Source organism: Electrona antarctica (genome assembly GCF_951216825.1).
Source record: "Electrona antarctica genome assembly, chromosome: 14".
Taxonomy (NCBI): domain Eukaryota; kingdom Metazoa; phylum Chordata; class Actinopteri; order Myctophiformes; family Myctophidae; genus Electrona; species Electrona antarctica.
In genome coordinates, this window is record NC_136795.1 from 26,325,907 (window position 1) to 26,344,593 (window position 18,687).

The following is an 18,687-nucleotide window of genomic DNA, read 5'->3' on the forward strand; positions in this document are numbered from 1 at the left end:
AAGATAAAAGTCAATAGGATGCCTATTTTTAGGTCATACTCTCAAAGATGTTGACTATATTATGTGAATCACTGATAGGAATCAAATGACAACAACGTACGTCAAATAAACAGCAGTGTTCACATAGTTCCACCGCTGTGTGTGCATTACCCTAGCATGGGGTTAGTTCCACAACGGTGTGTGCATTACCCTAGCATGGGGTTAGTTCCACCGCTGTGTGTGCATTACCCTAGCATGGGGTTAGTTCCACAACGGTGTGTGCATTACCCTAGCATGGGGTTAGTTCCACCGCTGTGTGTGCATTACCCTAGCATGGGGTTAGTTCCACAACGGTGTGTGCATTACCCTAGCATGGGGTTAGTTCCACCGCTGTGTGTGCATTACCCTAGCATGGGGTTAGTTCCACAACTGTGTGTGCATTACCCTAGCATGGGGTTAGTTCCACAACTGTGTGTGCATTACCCTAGCATGGGGTTAGTTCCACAACTGTGTGTGCATTACCCTAGCATGGGGTTAGTTCCACAACGGTGTGTGCATTACCCTAGCATGGGGTTAGTTCCACCGCTGTGTGTGCATTACCCTAGCATGGGGTTAGTTCCACAACGGTGTGTGCATTACCCTAGCATGGGGTTAGTTCCACCGCTGTGTGTGCATTACCCTAGCATGGGGTTAGTTCCACCGCTGTGTGTGCATTACCCTAGCATGGGGTTAGTTCCACAACTGTGTGTGCATTACCCTAGCATGGGGTTAGTTCCACAACTGTGTGTGCATTACCCTAGCATGGGGTTAGTTCCACCGCTGTGTGTGCATTACCCTAGCATGGGGTTAGTTCCACAACTGTGTGTGCATTACCCTAGCATGGGGTTAGTTCCACCGCTGTGTGTGCATTACCCTAGCATGGGGTTAGTTCCACCGCTGTGTGTGCATTACCCTAGCATGGGGTTAGTTCCACAACGGTGTGTGCATTACCCTAGCATGGGGTTAGTTCCACCGCTGTGTGTGCATTACCCTAGCATGGGGTTAGTTCCACAACTGTGTGTGCATTACCCTAGCATGGGGTTAGTTCCACCGCTGTGTGTGCATTACCCTAGCATGGGGTTAGTTCCACCGCTGTGTGTGCATTACCCTAGCATGGGGTTAGTTCCACAACGGTGTGTGCATTACCCTAGCATGGGGTTAGTTCCACCGCTGTGTGTGCATTACCCTAGCATGGGGTTAGTTCCACAACTGTGTGTGCATTACCCTAGCATGGGGTTAGTTCCACAACGGTGTGTGCATTACCCTAGCATGGGGTTAGTTCCACCGCTGTGTGTGCATTACTCTAGCATGGGGTTAGTTCCACAACGGTGTGTGCATTACCCTAGCATGGGGTTAGTTCCACAACTGTGTGTGCATTACCCTAGCATGGGGTTAGTTCCACCGCTGTGTGTGCATTACTCTAGCATGGGGTTAGTTCCACAACGGTGTGTGCATTACCCTAGCATGGGGTTAGTTCCACCGCTGTGTGTGCATTACCCTAGCATGGGGTTAGTTCCACAACTGTGTGTGCATTACCCTAGCATGGGGTTAGTTCCACCGCTGTGTGTGCATTACCCTAGCATGGGGTTAGTTCCACCGCTGTGTGTGCATTACCCTAGCATGGGGTTAGTTCCACAACGGTGTGTGCATTACCCTAGCATGGGGTTAGTTCCACCGCTGTGTGTGCATTACCCTAGCATGGGGTTAGTTCCACAACTGTGTGTGCATTACCCTAGCATGGGGTTAGTTCCACTGCTGTGTGTGCATTACCCTAGCATGGGGTTAGTTTCACAACGGTGTGTGCATTACCCTAGCATGGGGTTAGTTCCACAACTGTGTGTGCATTACCCTAGCATGGGGTTAGTTCCACAACTGTGTGTGCATTACCCTAGCATGGGGTTAGTTCCACAACTGTGTGTGCATTACCCTAGCATGGGGTTAGTTCCACAACGGTGTGTGCATTACCCTAGCATGGGGTTAGTTCCACAACTGTGTGTGCATTACCCTAGCATGGGGTTAGTTCCACCGCTGTGTGTGCATTACCCTAGCATGGGGTTAGTTCCACAACGGTGTGTGCATTACCCTAGCATGGAGTTAGTTCCACAACTGTGTGTGCATTACCCTAGCATGGCGTTAGTTCCACAACTGTGTGTGCATTACCCTAGCATGGCGTTAGTTCCACAACTGTGTGTGCATTACCCTAGCATGGCGTTAGTTCCACAACTGTGTGTGCATTACCCTAGCATGGGGTTAGTTCCACCGCTGTGTGTGCATTACCCTAGCATGGGGTTAGTTCCACAACTGTGTGTGCATTACCCTAGCATGGGGTTAGTTCCACAACTGTGTGTGCATTACCCTAGCATAGGGTTAGTTCCACAACGGTGTGTGCATTACCCTAGCATGGGGTTAGTTCCACCGCTGTGTGTGCATTACCCTAGCATGGGGTTAGTTCCACAACTGTGTGTGCATTACCCTAGCATGGGGTTAGTTCCACCGCTGTGTGTGCATTACCCTAGCATGGGGTTAGTTCCACCGCTGTGTGTGCATTACCCTAGCATGGGGTTAGTTCCACAACGGTGTGTGCATTACCCTAGCATGGGGTTAGTTCCACCGCTGTGTGTGCATTACCCTAGCATGGGGTTAGTTCCACAACTGTGTGTGCATTACCCTAGCATGGGGTTAGTTCCACCGCTGTGTGTGCATTACCCTAGCATGGGGTTAGTTCCACTGCTGTGTGTGCATTACCCTAGCATGGGGTTAGTTTCACAACGGTGTGTGCATTACCCTAGCATGGGGTTAGTTCCACAACTGTGTGTGCATTACCCTAGCATGGGGTTAGTTCCACAACTGTGTGTGCATTACCCTAGCATGGGGTTAGTTCCACAACTGTGTGTGCATTACCCTAGCATGGGGTTAGTTCCACAACTGTGTGTGCATTACCCTAGCATGGGGTTAGTTCCACAACGGTGTGTGCATTACCCTAGCATGGGGTTAGTTCCACAACTGTGTGTGCATTACCCTAGCATGGGGTTAGTTCCACCGCTGTGTGTGCATTACCCTAGCATGGGGTTAGTTCCACAACGGTGTGTGCATTACCCTAGCATGGGGTTAGTTCCACAACTGTGTGTGCATTACCCTAGCATGGCGTTAGTTCCACAACTGTGTGTGCATTACCCTAGCATGGCGTTAGTTCCACAACTGTGTGTGCATTACCCTAGCATGGCGTTAGTTCCACAACTGTGTGTGCATTACCCTAGCATGGGGTTAGTTCCCACAACGGTGTGTGCATTACCCTAGCATGGGGTTAGTTCCACAACGGTGTGTGCATTACCCTAGCATGGGGTTAGTTCCACAACTGTGTGTGCATTACCCTAGCATGGCGTTGGGCTTGTTTTGAGTTAAGGAGAGGCGGTCTCCCTGTCTGTGAGTGTGTGGGTTTGGGTGATGTAACGAAAGCAAAGGATAAACGTGAAAATATTTGGACAAGCCCGAGATATATTGCAGGAGGAGGAAGTCATGAACTACAGCTCAGCATGTGCCAGGCGACTGGATGGAAGGTACACGCGTTCAGCTACTTCATCCAATCGCTCTTCAAAGTTAAATTTGACAATTAGACATATTTTGTGGCTGACGTCCAAGTGAGGGTCCATTCATCATAACATGTACTGTTGTCAGTTAGCTTCTGTCCCTCTGCTAATTCAGTCAGCTGTTGCCAATTAGGAAGAACAATAGGAGTCCCTATTTTGGGCATGTCATTATAGGTGGGAAATATACTAATAATGATACACGCACGCACGCACGCACGCACGCACGCACGCACGCACGCACGCACGCACGCACACACACACACACACACACACACACACACACACACACACACACACACACACACACACACACACACACACACACACACACACACACACACACACACACAAAACAATTCTAATGGGAAATTCTAAACATTTCAGAAAAAATAGAAAATATTATATACAGCTATATAAGCTTGTAGATGGGCTATTTTCGCTATTCGTTGTGCAACAAAGTACATAGGGCTCAAGCATCCGGTTAAGAAGACGGAAAAAATATATGCCCCATAAATTCACACATATTTCATATAAATTCTCATACACACACATTCCAAATTCTTGAGCATGGCTCCCCTTATCCGTTACAGTACACACACCTGCTGTAGAGGGGGAGGAGTGTGTGTGCAATCCGTGCATGCGTGCGTGCGTGCGTGCGTGCGTGCGTGCGTGCGTCAGCATGTGAACGTGTATGCGTGCGCTGATGGACAGACCGCAGGGACAACAAGGAGACATTGTTGCTGATCTGCTGCTGAAGGTCACGGGCAGCGCTGTGTGCCAAGTCTGGCACAGAGATGCACAACAAGGCAGGCCTCCATATGCAACGTATAGGGGGCCAAATCAACACTATCGAATAAGACTTTCAATATATACTGTACATGATTATGATGGCCGGGTATACAATTACACGCTTTACGTTACATTTTGTATAGAGGGTATGCGCGTGACATCATCATCATACCCGGAAGTTATGCGGGAATGCCTACTTATACTGAGTGGCAAAAAACTACTTTCTGGCCTTGACAGCCCATACATCCAAACAGAAAAGTCTTATTTGATTGCATTAAATTACTTTAAACAACATTAAATTCACTTTGTCACTCACTTTGCCACTCGATTTGCCATTCATTTTATGCATGCGCATACCATCTATAGGGACAATAATGTCTGGTCGGAGATGTTTTCATTCACAGACATGAAAATTAACCCATTATTCTCATTTATAATATTGCAATATTTTTGCTATATTTTATTTTTATTTATTTGTTTATTTATTTATTCTTTCTCCCTCCCTCCCCCCCCCCCCCCCCTCCCCTCTCTCTCTCTGGCTCTCTCTCTCTCTCTTCCAGATGTCAGGTGCAGTGGGAGAGTCTGACACTTTTCAAAACAATGATAACAAGCTGCAGGCTCGTCCTTCAGCCGTCTACCCCTGGAGCTCTCTATCGCCACAGGCGTGTGTGTGTGCACACTGTCTGTGGCATAGGGTCTGTCTGTGGCCATGGCCCAGCCATGCACAGTGCAGTGAGTGCACACTACTAAAATGACCAAATATGGACGCTCGCGCGCAAACACGCACGTACAGTTCATGCGTGCGTCTGCCTGGCTAACTTCACACTCACACACCATCATGAAAAACTCAAAATGGTATGCACGATATTCTGCCTGGCAGCCTGGACAAACGCTGGTCTGCTGCTGCGCGTCTGCCATGTGCTAAATGCTATCTCGACTCGGCCCTTTGGTCTTTGCGCTTGGCGTGTCGAATACAATAGCCTAAATGAATAACATAACGAGTTAAATGAGTTTTTTGGCAACCAGACTACCTACCTACCTGCTCGACTACCTACAGTTGACCAGCAGCTTTTACACTCTCCCAGACGGGGTTACGATTTGACATGGTCAGTATATAAAGTTGTGTGTAGTGTTGTGTTGTATCTCTTACTTCTCGTAGTCGTGCTTGCAGTAGAGCAGGCGGTCTCTGCAGTAACAGGTCCCGCTCAGCGCGCTCAGACACACGGCGCACTTCACGCACGACTCGTGCCACGAGCGCTCGTTCACTCTGAGCAGAAAGCGGTCGGCGATGGGAGACTCACAGCCCGCACACACCTCTCCTCCACCGCCGTACTCTGAACCTGCACCGCATCGCACCGCGCGCGCACACACACACACACACACACACACACACACACACACACACACACACACACACACACACACACACGTCACGAGGAGACAGGACAGTGCTTGGCACTTTTATGGTGGCATATGATGAGAAGAGAGCATAATAGGCCTACCGAACACTTATTTTGATCTATTCACAAAAATAATTGCCCACGGCTATACAGCTGATGGAGGCTATATAGGCTATACAGCTGATTGAAAAATAAATACCAAAAGGCCTAAGACCAAATAGGTTTAAGGCCGCCTCTAATAGAGGCCGTTTTCCTTTAATAGACGAGTTAATTGAAGTTTTTAGATTGACGTTTTTTATTGACGAAAAGTGCATATAACCACATATTTGTAGACGTACTGTACAGGCTATCTGTCAAAATGATAAAACGCACAAAAAAGATCGAGACGAGAGCTTATTTCCAATCATTGTGAATCTGTGATCCTTTTTGTGCAAAATGTGTAGTGTGAACGGACTGAGTGCCATGTGTTTGTCACTCACTCACCGAATGGCGTTGAAGATGGAGGCTGTTGTTGCAGACATGACTGAGTCTCTTCTGTTTTCATCCCTTCTCTCCTTCCCTCACTGTGGTCGCTTTAAAGGGGCACAAAAAAGGGGATAGTTTTCCCTCGACGCCACTTCACATATGGATTGAATGACCGCAATAATTCCTTATGAATTATAAGAAAGAAAATCAATAATGGAAGGAAGGACACACACACACACACACACACACACACACACACACACACACACACACGCACGCACGCACGCAAAGACACACACACACACACACACACACACACACACACACACACACACACACACACACACACACACACACACACACACACACACACAATGTAGTCCCTGTCCTTTTGAAATAGATAAATAATAAATAGAAATCTTTACAAATCTTGAATGTATACCAATAAATTGATGTGGCAAATGTATCTTGAAAACTGGTGTGTCGGTATGGGCCTTAGGGCCAAGTTAGGGCCAAGTTAGTTGGAACACCGTGATATGCGGGGGTATTATTATTTTTGATGAATTGAACAAGGTGGACCCTCTTGTAAACAAGTGTAATGCTTAATTGGGTCGTCCACTCACAGTTAACAGTCTTTGTATTGAGTTTGTGCTTGAAATGTAGCCTACTGTAATTCTGCAAACTGTTAATAAATATTTCAATCAATCAATCAATCAATCAATTATCAGTAGGCATATAGGCCTATTATCTGCCTTCAACTTGAAGTGAACAAGTTGAACAAAATGACTTGAAGGCTTCAAGTCATTTTGTTTATCTTGGTCAGAACTCAGAATTTAGAAACGAAATAAGAACAAAACACATGCAGCCTATTCGGCTATTCGGAATTAGCCTATCTGGATCAACAACTGTTGGAATTAAACGCAATTCACTCAAGCACTGCATGCACAAGCCGAATGGGCCTATGTTTTAAAAGAAAAACAAACCTTCAGCAATGAATCGAAATTCTTATATATAATTATATATAATTATATATTAGAAACATTATTGATTATCGTGTGACATTTAAATGTATATTTAATATATTCAGATGAATATGCATAATTTATGGTAGGCTAATATGGAGTGGACTAGCCTATACCAATGGATCTATTTACTGTAGTGTATAGGCTAATATCAAAATGCATTTTTCCCCTATGCTAAAATGTTATAGAACCTTATATTCCTGTTTTAATAACAATATATCTCAGATAATTACAGTTTTAGCCTATTTCCTCGAAATGACCAATTTACAATTAAGATAAATAATTGATGAGATTTATTTTTCGTATAGAATTACGTATAAACCAGATTCAGTGTCAGAAATATTGCTTTACACAGCTGGAGGGAAAATGTGTAATTGATAATTTCCTTAAATTAATTTAGGTAAGAATTTCATACAGCTATTATTGTTTTCCTCACTTTAAAATGTAAAATTATTTGAAGGCATTTTATATCCAAACACTGGATGCATGTAGAAAAGTATTGGCTATAACCCATTAAACTAAGCCAGCCATAAGCCCAATAGCTGCAGGATATATATAAAATATTCTGTAAATATTAAATAATTTGGTAATTACGTTGGCACCTGTTAAAATCTTCATTGATAATGAAATGAAGAAACAAGACAACTGGCAGAATATTCTGGGGATACTGCATGGCAATATACTTTCTCGTTTGGGGTACATGGGCTATGCCTCAATATATGCTGTTTGAAACGATTTTTATAACAAAAGCATCACATTGAGGTGAACTATACAAAAATACCTTTCACTAATCAAGAGAATTTAACAAAAATATGACCGTTAAAACTTGGCCTAAATGTTTTAAAATCACATTGAAAACGAGATGTGTGAATTTAAAAGAAGTTAGGTGACTATCGGTTGCACAACGAGCCAAATATAAACAAGATAAAGGCATTTGATTAGAGGCAATGTTCATATAAATTATAATAGAAAGTAAATAAAACATTATTCCTCATGTCTAATTGGGTTCTAATTGTTATACAATAGCAACAAACAGCGTCACCAGATTATGTCTATAATCAATGATAGATATTAAATTTGTATAGTCTAAAAATCATCACGTTCTTTAGTTATAATTTTAATAATTTGATATAGACAAAATAATTAGAAATATATTTTTTTTCCTTTTTTTTTCAAAGGAAAAAATTGCACTAGTATAGTAAATAAAAAGCACAATGGTGTTGTAACAGACAGTATCAAACTGTATGTAAAACATATCTTTCACTGGCACTGCATGCCAACCTGTTCATATAGTTCCGGTGGAGCATGCCATGCACGGACTGCATGGTCTGACTCATAGCTTACCTTGAGGTGAAACACACTCCTCCAGATATCTCGGTTGGCAGCATTAAAATGAGAGCAACTTTAGACCAGCAGTGAATAAAGAGACGCGCTTTCAATCCCCTTTTTTATCCTCCTCTTTTCTTATTTCACACACTCCAGAGTGCCGACAACAAACCTAAAAGACAAATGGCATGTTGACAGACCACCAAACTATTGTCTATTGTCTTGTTCTCCGCGTCTGTTGCTCGGCATGCACGCAGCCCTGTTCTGTGCTCGCTGAGTTGGTTGTGCATAAACTGGGAGGGAGGAGGAGATGATGAGCTAAGAGGGAGGGAGAAGAGTTGGAAGATGATGAAGGAACATGAGAGATGATGCATCCATCCTACGTATTGATAGGACTAATATGAGAATGATCTCTTGCGTTTGTGTTGCACGCATACGTTGGATATGTGCAAAGATAGATGGAGACTTATTATAGAAATAATAGCCTATAGCTCTTGATGAACGTGAGAAATGGAACGATCCTCCTGGGAAACTATATACAGTGTTAGATCATTATGCAACATTTTTTATGATTAATTAGCAATTATCTAATTGTAGTGCAGTTTGCAATCTGAACAAAGGCACGCCGAGATGTTAGATACAAATGCATGGGCGCAGCATGGCCATTAGTCAAAACTGCTAGTTTATATGCAGGGGAGCCACTTTACATTAAAATGGGAATAAATAAAGTACTTATGTCTGGCAGGAAAATATAGATACCCAAATTCACAGTTTAGAATTTCAAATAAAACGTTTGTTTGAATTCTACTGTTCCACTGTTTTCTTATTCAGCTTTAACACTGGGAGAACACTGCCACCCAGTGGCACACTTGCAACAATGCGCATACAGTTAGTTAAAGGCATGCAGTAATTATGTTTTTATTCATAGAAGATAATTTCCCCGATTCTCAGCAATAAAACCATAAAACAGTTTTAAAAGCATATGCATCCGTAGTATCAACTGGCAAACTTTTGAGAATAGAAACATTTCAAAATAATTTACCACACATTTTGTAGTCTATTAGATTATTGGTCACATGATTTCAGTTTCAGTCAAATGCTGAGATTTCTGAATAATATACATTTCAGTCATGAAATCTGTGTATTACTTGTAGCTGTAGCTGAATGTGTTAACTTGAATGTTATTACAAGTAAGTCATTAAAGTCATTACTTAGAGTATGAATCTAGCCATATCTGTGTGTGAAAATATTAATTTGGACTAGTGGTGCAAGAGTTAATCAAACCAATTGATTATACAAAATAATCAACAATCACTAATGTAATAAAACAATCGATTAATAATTGATCCCTGTTTTGGGCCTGTCATATAGGTGAACATTTTCAAAAACTAGTGCAAATAGCAGAGCTACAATTGTAGATCAGCTAATTTCACTATTTCTAAACGACACTGTTGTGTGACAAAGCATAAAATAGGGCGTATAGATTTTTTTCATTGATATTTAAAAGGTAAAAAATAAATATTTTTCCAAAAAGTAATCAACAGAATAATCACAACACCAAAAAGGTAAATCCATAGTTGCAGCTTTAACAGTTAATTCTGTTGTTTTTGTCACATGATCACATCATGGTTCCAGGTGGCCTCAGACAAAGAGCTGGCCATGATCCTTCCCCCTCAGCTTTAAACCAGACAGGATGGTATGGGCACTCCGGGCCTGTTCAACAGGAAGTCTCTGTGGTGGTGGTTGTGAGTGGCACAAAGCCCGTCCCTGTCCCACATTCTGTTTGTTGTTTGACTGATTCATGTTCAGATTAGCCTGTCGGCCGCACCGCGCCTCAGGAGCAGTCCTCTGTGTTGGAATGGATTGCGCTGCAGATGGAACCAGCGGCGATGACGTTGTAGATGTTGTGCCTAATCCCAGCGTACACTGCACAGCCTCACGGGGGCGTGGCGGGATAATTTCCACCTTGCCCTCTGCTCTGTTAGTCTGGTGGGTGGTCTCTGGGTGGGGGTTCAGTTTCCCTGGCTCTGGAGAGGAGCTACGGCTGCTGTCTGCGCTGTTCTCTGGGGCCCCAGCCTTCCAGGGCTCTGGTCTTGGCTGCCCGGCACCCCCAGCAGGGCCTGATGGGTTGCAGTGTTGGGTTCCCGGGGTGAGGTGTTGTTGGTGGTAATAACGCACCACTGGTTGCCTGGAGAAGTAGTGATGTGGCTGGATCCCCAGAAGAGAGTCTGGCTCACCTATCGGACCACCAGAAGCTCCCTTTACAGCCAGGACTAAGAGGAGGAAGAGATGCAATATGAAGCAAACCAAATGACTTCATACAACATCATATACATTCTTTATCTTACACACAACCACAACAACATTTTTATTACCCTCCTTTTCCCTAAAAGGATTACAATGGAAACAAGCCTCAAGGCTTAATTGTGTGTTTATCCTTATATTATAATGTCAATAAAATGATCAATCAATCAATCAATCAATCAATCCTACTATTACTAATAAAAAATATGACACGCAAAAAAACTCCTGGGTGAAGAATTCTAATATGCATGCTGGCACAGGGTGGCATGAGCTGCAAACCTCCATAAGGAGCGGAAATGCCTTCCCTCCTCTCAGTGCAAGAGTATAGCTACCATAGAGTAGAGTAGAGAGACCCAAATGACCATGAGTTTGTGAAACAGCACTGCCACCTTGGTTGTGTGTAATGTGGTACTGAGCTGGCACTTGTTTGTGATGCAGTTTCCTGCCTCAGAGGTTAGGCCTAATTGTTCTTGAATTCTTATTTGAAAACTTGGATGAAGTGGGGTTCATACCATAGAAACAGGTGAATAATTATTGTATATCATTACGTTTTACTCATATAAAAGCTTTGGTTTAAGTATGATGACATATTTTAATATGTATGTCTGATGGCTCTGCTGGTGGTAACACATTACACACAGGCAATATGTCGCTGCATTAGGGGCATGCCGGTCGCACATACATGTCAGAAGCATCAGCATACCGTTCACTTCCATGCTACGGCAATAAAAGGTCAAGGGCATTCAGCGCATCTGAAGCATGGAGTTCAACATTGGTGTACTTTTGCCAACCAATAGGAACGAAGCTCTTACTTGGCACAATCATATATAAGAAACCAATAATTGTAACTACTATCTAATAGCTACCAAACAGAATGAGATACATTTCCTCTTATGACTTAATTGTTGTATTTACTATTTCTCCTATTTGTCTTCAATGATTTGTAAAGCAGCTGGTTGTTAAACACCAGGTCCCTTGGTGCTGTCTAATATGGGTCACACAACCACTTACAGAAGGCAGAATACAGACACGCAGAGGAAGGCCTATGGCTAAAATGTGTCCATTTCATTCTGCGATTCTACGTTTAAATGTGTTAGGCTACATACTTATTTGCGAGTGCTGATGACTTAATTTGCTATTTTTATGCCATTTGTGTTGGCACGCATCAGAGTTGAGGATGCCTGTTCCCTTGTTTGAATAGCTAAATTAAAACAACAAGCGCATTACTACTTTCTACAGATCAGAAGAGTAGAAAATTACACCATGAAATTACTTCTGAATAGAGGGTATGCGCGTGACATCATCGTACCTGGAAGTTATGCGGGAACGCCCACTGAGTGGCAAAAAACTACTTTCTGGCCTTGACAGCCTGACATCCAAACAGAAAAGTCCTATCTGATTGCATTAAACAATGTTAAACTCACCAACATTGCAGCTGTACGAAAAGCTTGAATTATCCTCTTTCTATCTGCAAAGTTTTTGTTTCATGAACATCCACCATAGAAACGTTATGAGCTACTTTCTGTCAAGAAATGCCCTGCATTTGATTAAGTGTCAGAGTTTGGAAGTGCTTGTTTTCAATAACACAACATTTTGCTGCCTCCTGCATTATGTGACATTTAGAAACAGGTGGTACGCAGGGCGGTTGAGTGATTTCCAACGAGCGCTTCCAAACTCCAACACTCCATGCTGCTCAATGTTTTGCCACTCAGTCACCGTCTCCACACCTTAGCGCAAAACGGTCTTAAGCTGCGCACTTCTTAAGCTGCGCGCAGCTTAAATTCTGAGTTTTTAGACAGCTGGTGGATGGAAAAGAAGCTCCACCTCCGCGGACTTTTTGGGCGGAGGAGAGCGTTTCCGGGAATCTGGCCGTCGCGCAAGTATTCCGCGGAGGTGGAGCTTAATTTCCATCCACCAGCTGTCTAAAAACTCAAGCTTTAAGCTGCGCGCAGCCGAGAACTTGCGCAGCTCTTTCGACAGTGTGGCAACAGCTAGTCTAGATGAGGGGGGCGTGTCCTGATGGGAAAATCATGCATGTGCATACTCTCTATTGACAGGAGTGGTGCATGTGGAAAGTAATGATTTTGGAAGAGTAACTAACTAAGAAAAACTAACTAAACTAACTAAAAATAATCACTGCGATGTTGTTACATCAATTACAAGGGACCGTTTAAATTTGGGTGGAGAAGACATCCAACACTTAATGCCATTTCCATTTAAAAAAAGCAATTGACTCATTAAGATATCGTTGCTGTTGGGCAGAAACCCAATTTTTGGCCTTTTTATCCCTTTATTTCTGCGTATCACTCCCGTCTCACAGGTTCCGATCACGGGATCGGAACCCGTGACGCGCTGACAGGCTGCATTAGAGCTTAGGTGCCTGGACCGCTAGGCCAGTGGTCCGGGCCTTAGCTCCATATTCAAACTTTTGTGTTTTTTCGCAAGTTAGTGCCCTACTTGATCATACTACCGCGTCACACAAACGCATCAAAAGTAGCAGAAACGTAAGCTCAAAACCTGGCACGAATATACACGTTTCGAGATTGTAGATCTGCTACTTATTGCTGTTTTTGAATTTGAATCCTGTAAAGTTACAGTTTTGGACATACGGTATGAGGTTTCCACCCAACAGTGTACAGATATGTACAGACAGTCAGTAGCATATTAACAATGGAAATAAATACAACGTATAAAAATAATATGACCATGTGGTAGCATGCAAAGTGAGAACCAAACCAGACACTACTAGCCCCTTTAAGCACTGTCTCTATACAACTAATAGCGAGGGACCTACTGAGTTACGCAAGCCTTCAGAGATGGGCCTATCTGTGATTTATGAAACCAATCACTTCAAAGCGTAATCTATAATCAGAGCGGCTCAATTAAAACAAATGCTGGAAGCGGAAAAGAAGAGACACAAGCAGCAATCAGCACGGCAAGCTGTACCGTTAATTACGTTTTGGTTCCTATGCTTCTCTTATGTAAAATAACATGGTTCAATAGAAAAGAAAACCACAAAAGAAAGGGTTAAAAGCAAAACTAAGGGTGAGAGCCTACAATTGACTTGACGCACAGCTTGCAACACCAATGATCTCTATGACCTGCCTACCTGCTCCCTCATTGGCTTCAGGGCTGAGCTGGTCCACTGCCTCATTGGATGAAGACTTGTCAGATATATAACCCTCGCTTGACTCTCTCTTGATTGCTCGACTCTGTGGGAATGACACAGTCTGAGTATAGGGACCAGGTGACAGCTTTGGAGTAACACATGGGGAAACTGAGTAGATTTCTGCAGACATTACTAGCTAGGAAATCCTACAGCCATATTATGTAAGCTATAGACTGCAGGATAGAGCATAACTACAGAGATGAGTCTGACCCCACATATATAGGTCAGTCGAGTAGAATTACTTTATAAATATTATATACTGTATATAGTGTGCAGGGCTGTACTGAGTTTATTTCTGCGAAAACATATAGGCTTAATACTATCAAAGAAAGCAAAGCTTTGTGTTTGCATTAACCACTTAAACCCTATATACTTTGTTGGCCACCATCCCTTTTTTTCCCTCTACAGTTTACACCCTCAAATATATTAACCAAAAGGAGCCAATCTAATAAACTCACATCACATTGCGTGATTCCACGCTTCACATTGTGACTCTGCTATTGTCACTCAATGTTCGACCTATTAGTATTCTATACTCTATAGTCTATAGGGTCCATGTGGTTAAAAGAGCAGTCAGAGTCCATAGAGGCAGAGCAGCAGAAAAGCAGTGGTCAGTGTGTTAATCCTGACAGAATAAGAGCGGGCTAAGCCTCTGGCTGCCCCTATGGCCGTGCCAAGGTGCTTAAAACAATAATCACTACAAGCAGCTCGTGCAGCACTACTCTCTCTGTCCTGTGCATACAGTATTCTGTCATCATTAAGACATTTTACATGACCATTAATTGTCACACAAATAATTGCGACCAACGGCAACGATTTCATTGTGTTTTGAACACTGGAACATGTGAATAAAAGTCACATTTCTGTTTGGCTTTTAGGCTTTGAAGTGGCACAGGGCGGATTTGACACATCACCTAAATATACAGAGAAATGACTGACATAACTTTATAGTTTAAAAGCAACTTTAAAGCAATAATAGTGGAAATAGTCGATCCACAAGCTCACAACGCGTCACACCACGACGGGTTGCGAGCTTGTGGATCTGCTATTTCCACTATTTATGATTTTTCTTTTCAAAATGTATGAACATTTTTCAACATAGACGATTATGATGACGATTATTCAAAAGTAATTGCGACTATCTCAAATAATTGCAATTAGGCGATTATGTAATAATTGTGACAAGCCTAACTGTAGCTACTCCAACCTCATGCAGCAGTTAAATCAATATTAACATATAAAATATAATAAATCACATAATTTAGGGCTTAATTGATCATATCACAATATCAATAATAAATCTATCCTTTACATTGCCCAGCCCTAAATTATTTAGTTTCTTCTTACTTCTAGTGAGCGGGGCCGTTCTCTGGATGACGCTCCGTGGTCTTGAGCAGAGACCTCCAGGTGGGCGGAGGTTCGTCGAGGCGGGGTGTTTGGAAGAGGTGCCGTGGGGGCCGGAGGAGGGTCCGTGTTGGCTCTCTTTCGGGGGCCAAACACCTGCTCCTGGTGGGTGACCAGGAACTCCACTATCACGGCCTGGTAGCTGGTCTCCAGCAGGGCAACCATGGACGAGTCTATGGACACTAGAGGGCGCAGGAGAGTCGGCCCGAACACGATGCCCAGATTCCCAGAAGTCATCTTGTTCTCCTCGTAGTGCTCTGACACTCTGTGAGGAAGAGGAGAAGCTGACATGAAGCGACTGTATAGAAGTGGTTCTCAAACATGTTCTCAACAAGTTGAATGATCCCTAAATGTATATGTATTTGGCCACGGACCCCACATTTTGTGCTAGGGACACAAAGAGAAGATCCATGATTTTACAAAATATTTTGAAAATAACCTACGGTATCTGCAAGCTCTCAATGTGTCATGATGCGACACTTGTGAGCTTGTAGATTGAACCCCTTGGGGGTTCCCCAGTGCTCAGACATTTTTTAGTGTATGTAGGAAATGTCAGGGCAAGTTCCATTTCATACAAAATAAATCCAGACTCAGTTTTTGTGAAAACTAATCAAATGCAGTGGGACATTCCAGCCCACCTGTGCAGGTGACACATCATGTGATGCAGTGTGCTGTAGCAGTACGACGGGAGTCTCTCCAGCAGCTGTCGCAGGTTGAGAATGACCTCGTGCACCGACCTGGAAGTCTCCACCGTCTTGCCTATTCGGATGAAGTCGTTGTACAGGTCGAAGGTAAACAGGGGCTCTGGAAGCTGTGGGAGGGAAAAGACACAGATTAGCTCAGAATCAACAGTCATGACTTCAAGCACTGAGATAAATACTCGAATGAATGTTAAATCTGTTCCATTCCCCATAATTTAGAGTGAGCAAGCATATCATGGAAACAGTCTATAAGAACCTGATAGAGGGAATCTTGACTTTTAACATGGCAATGTGGTACCGTATGGCAATGTTAATGTAAAAGGAAGAAGCAATTGCTGCAGCAAATAGTGAACCTAGCCTCAAAAATCTTTGGGAAGAGACAGAAACAATTAAGTTGTATCTACAAGGAAGTACTTCGGAAAAAAAGCTGTCAAGATAGCAAATGACCCCTCTCATAAACTGCAGGGAGTTCGAACTACTTCCCTCTGGTAGACGGTACAAAGTCCACTCAGTTCACACGGGTGTGATTTTAATGTATTTGCCACTTGTGTCCTGCATTTTTGACATGAAAACAATTGTGTAAGTGTTGTTGCTGTTTGTTTTTACTGTTGTTTGAGACCGAAGACAAATTTCCACACGTGGACAATAAATGAAACTAACTAACTAACTAATGAGCCAGACAGAGCTAGGCAAGGCAGCATTCTCTGTCAGTGCTCCATCTGCTTGGAATGAACTCCAGAAGTCCTTAAATAATCTGATCACTTCCTTCTTTGGTCAATTCAGGGCAATGATTTCCAACACCCTTGTTCAACATTGTAACGGCTTTATTTAATTTTTGGTTTATCTGTTTTAGTTCATTGAGTATTTTAGTTCTCTTTGTTTTCTTCTGATTTGTGTATTTTAATATTGCTGTATATGAATGTCTATTCCTCTTCTTCCCAGCTAAGTCCTGCCCTATGCGGGAGCTAACTATTTCCGTAGACAACGCCCTGGTAACATCTGTCCCAACAGCCAGGAACCTTGGTGTTGTCCTGGACAGTCAGCTCTCGTTTAAAACTCACATCACAGCTGTCACTCGATCCTGTAGGTTCACACTCTATAACATATGACGAATTAGACCGTTCCTCACCCAGGAATCAGCCCAGCTCCTAATCCAGACAACAGTCTTGTCAAAACTTGACTATTGTAATTCGCTCCTTACTGGCCTACCGGCATGTGCAAATAGCCTCTCCAACTGATCCAAAATGCCGCAGCTCGTCTGGTCTTCAACCAGCCAAAATTCTCACATGTCTCCCCCCTGCTCCGCTCCCTGCACTGGCTCCCAGTCGCTGCCCGCACAGAATACAAAACTCTGATGCTGGCATTCAAAGCAACCAAAGGTATGGCTCCCCCATATCTTGCAACCATGATTGAACCCTACAAACCCTCCCGCACACTCAGATCAGCCAACGCAGGAAAGCTGGAAGTACCCTCACTAAAAACGCCGGGACAACGCTCCACACGTCCCAAACTCTTCTCCCTTCTGGCCCCAAAACTGTGGAATGCACTCCCCGTTGCAATCAGAACTGCAGCATCACTCCCAATCTTCTGCCGTAGTCTGAAGACCCACCTTTTCAGACTCCATCATGGCCCATAGCACTTATCCTACCCCCTTAGATAGCACTTTTTAGACTTAGATAGCATTTGAAACAGACTTATAGCATGTCATGTAGACAGCACAATAATTGCATTGTATGTAGTCATAGCACATCATAGAACATATGTATAGCCAATGGACGATTGGCACGGAATAGTCCTGGATATTTTCAAAATGGAAAAATGAACATACATGCTAAGAACTAGACTAGACAATTTCTACCAAATTTGGAACAACTGGATAGTACACATTGCCCCTCTGAGAGCTGACTTTGTGTGATCTCACTGGTCCTAATAGCCTGCTTTATGATCTTTGTAGAAAATGTTTAAGACACCCTTCCTCTTCTCATGGTCGAAATCCAAAGCTGTTTTGTTTTTGTCCCCCTCAGCAATGTTGTAAATACTTTCGTTTCTTGATTGTTGTTGTTTTTTTGTCTTTTTCTTTTGTCTGTCTTTTTCTTTTGTCTGCCCACTCTTTCTTCTTTTTCTCCTTCTGAAATGTACACTCTGAAGCGATATTGCCCTTTGCCCCTGTTAAGTGTTGACCTGATGCCATATGTAGTCCTGAAGAAAGCAAGGACACAGAGACACTGGAGATGGAGTCACTTGGAGGGGGGAGGGAGGGAAGAGGGGTGAAAAAAAAAATCCTGGGAACTGCACTTGTGTCCTATGTATGCATAGAAATGCTGTTATTCTACTGCTTTTTCCAAATAAAATAAATATTATAAAAAAAAAAAGAACATATGTATAGCATAGTATAGTATATGTATATATGTATAGTTAATATGTATAGTGTCATTATATAGATATGTTCTAGTTAAGTTCTTAGCTTACGCATGTTTCTTGATAAATGCATTTTATATATGT

General features: G+C 43.0%; 2 protein-coding genes across 2 annotated transcripts in view; both read right to left on the reverse strand.

Moving 5' to 3' along the window:
• lmx1al (LIM homeobox transcription factor 1, alpha-like) overlaps nucleotides 1-8,911 on the reverse strand; it is a gene marked incomplete at its 3' end in the record, with an annotated part of 29,678 nt that extends 20,767 nt beyond the window's left edge. Inside the window, exons 1-3 of the mRNA XM_079520389.1 lie at nucleotides 8,626-8,911; nucleotides 6,278-6,366; nucleotides 5,545-5,734 (exon numbers count right to left, since the gene is read on the reverse strand). Of these exons, the coding sequence (XP_079376515.1) occupies nucleotides 5,545-5,734; nucleotides 6,278-6,366; nucleotides 8,626-8,669 (323 nt within the window). The 5' untranslated portion in view covers nucleotides 8,670-8,911. The remainder of the gene's footprint in view (nucleotides 1-5,544; nucleotides 5,735-6,277; nucleotides 6,367-8,625) is intronic.
• Nucleotides 8,912-9,439: 528 nt separating this feature from the next.
• gmip (GEM interacting protein) overlaps nucleotides 9,440-18,687 on the reverse strand; it is a 29,496-nt gene continuing 20,248 nt past the window's right edge. Inside the window, exons 18-21 of the mRNA XM_079521226.1 lie at nucleotides 16,123-16,295; nucleotides 15,428-15,749; nucleotides 14,021-14,123; nucleotides 9,440-10,880 (exon numbers count right to left, since the gene is read on the reverse strand). Coding sequence (XP_079377352.1) covers nucleotides 10,249-10,880; nucleotides 14,021-14,123; nucleotides 15,428-15,749; nucleotides 16,123-16,295 — 1,230 coding nt within the window. The 3' untranslated portion in view covers nucleotides 9,440-10,248. The remainder of the gene's footprint in view (nucleotides 10,881-14,020; nucleotides 14,124-15,427; nucleotides 15,750-16,122; nucleotides 16,296-18,687) is intronic.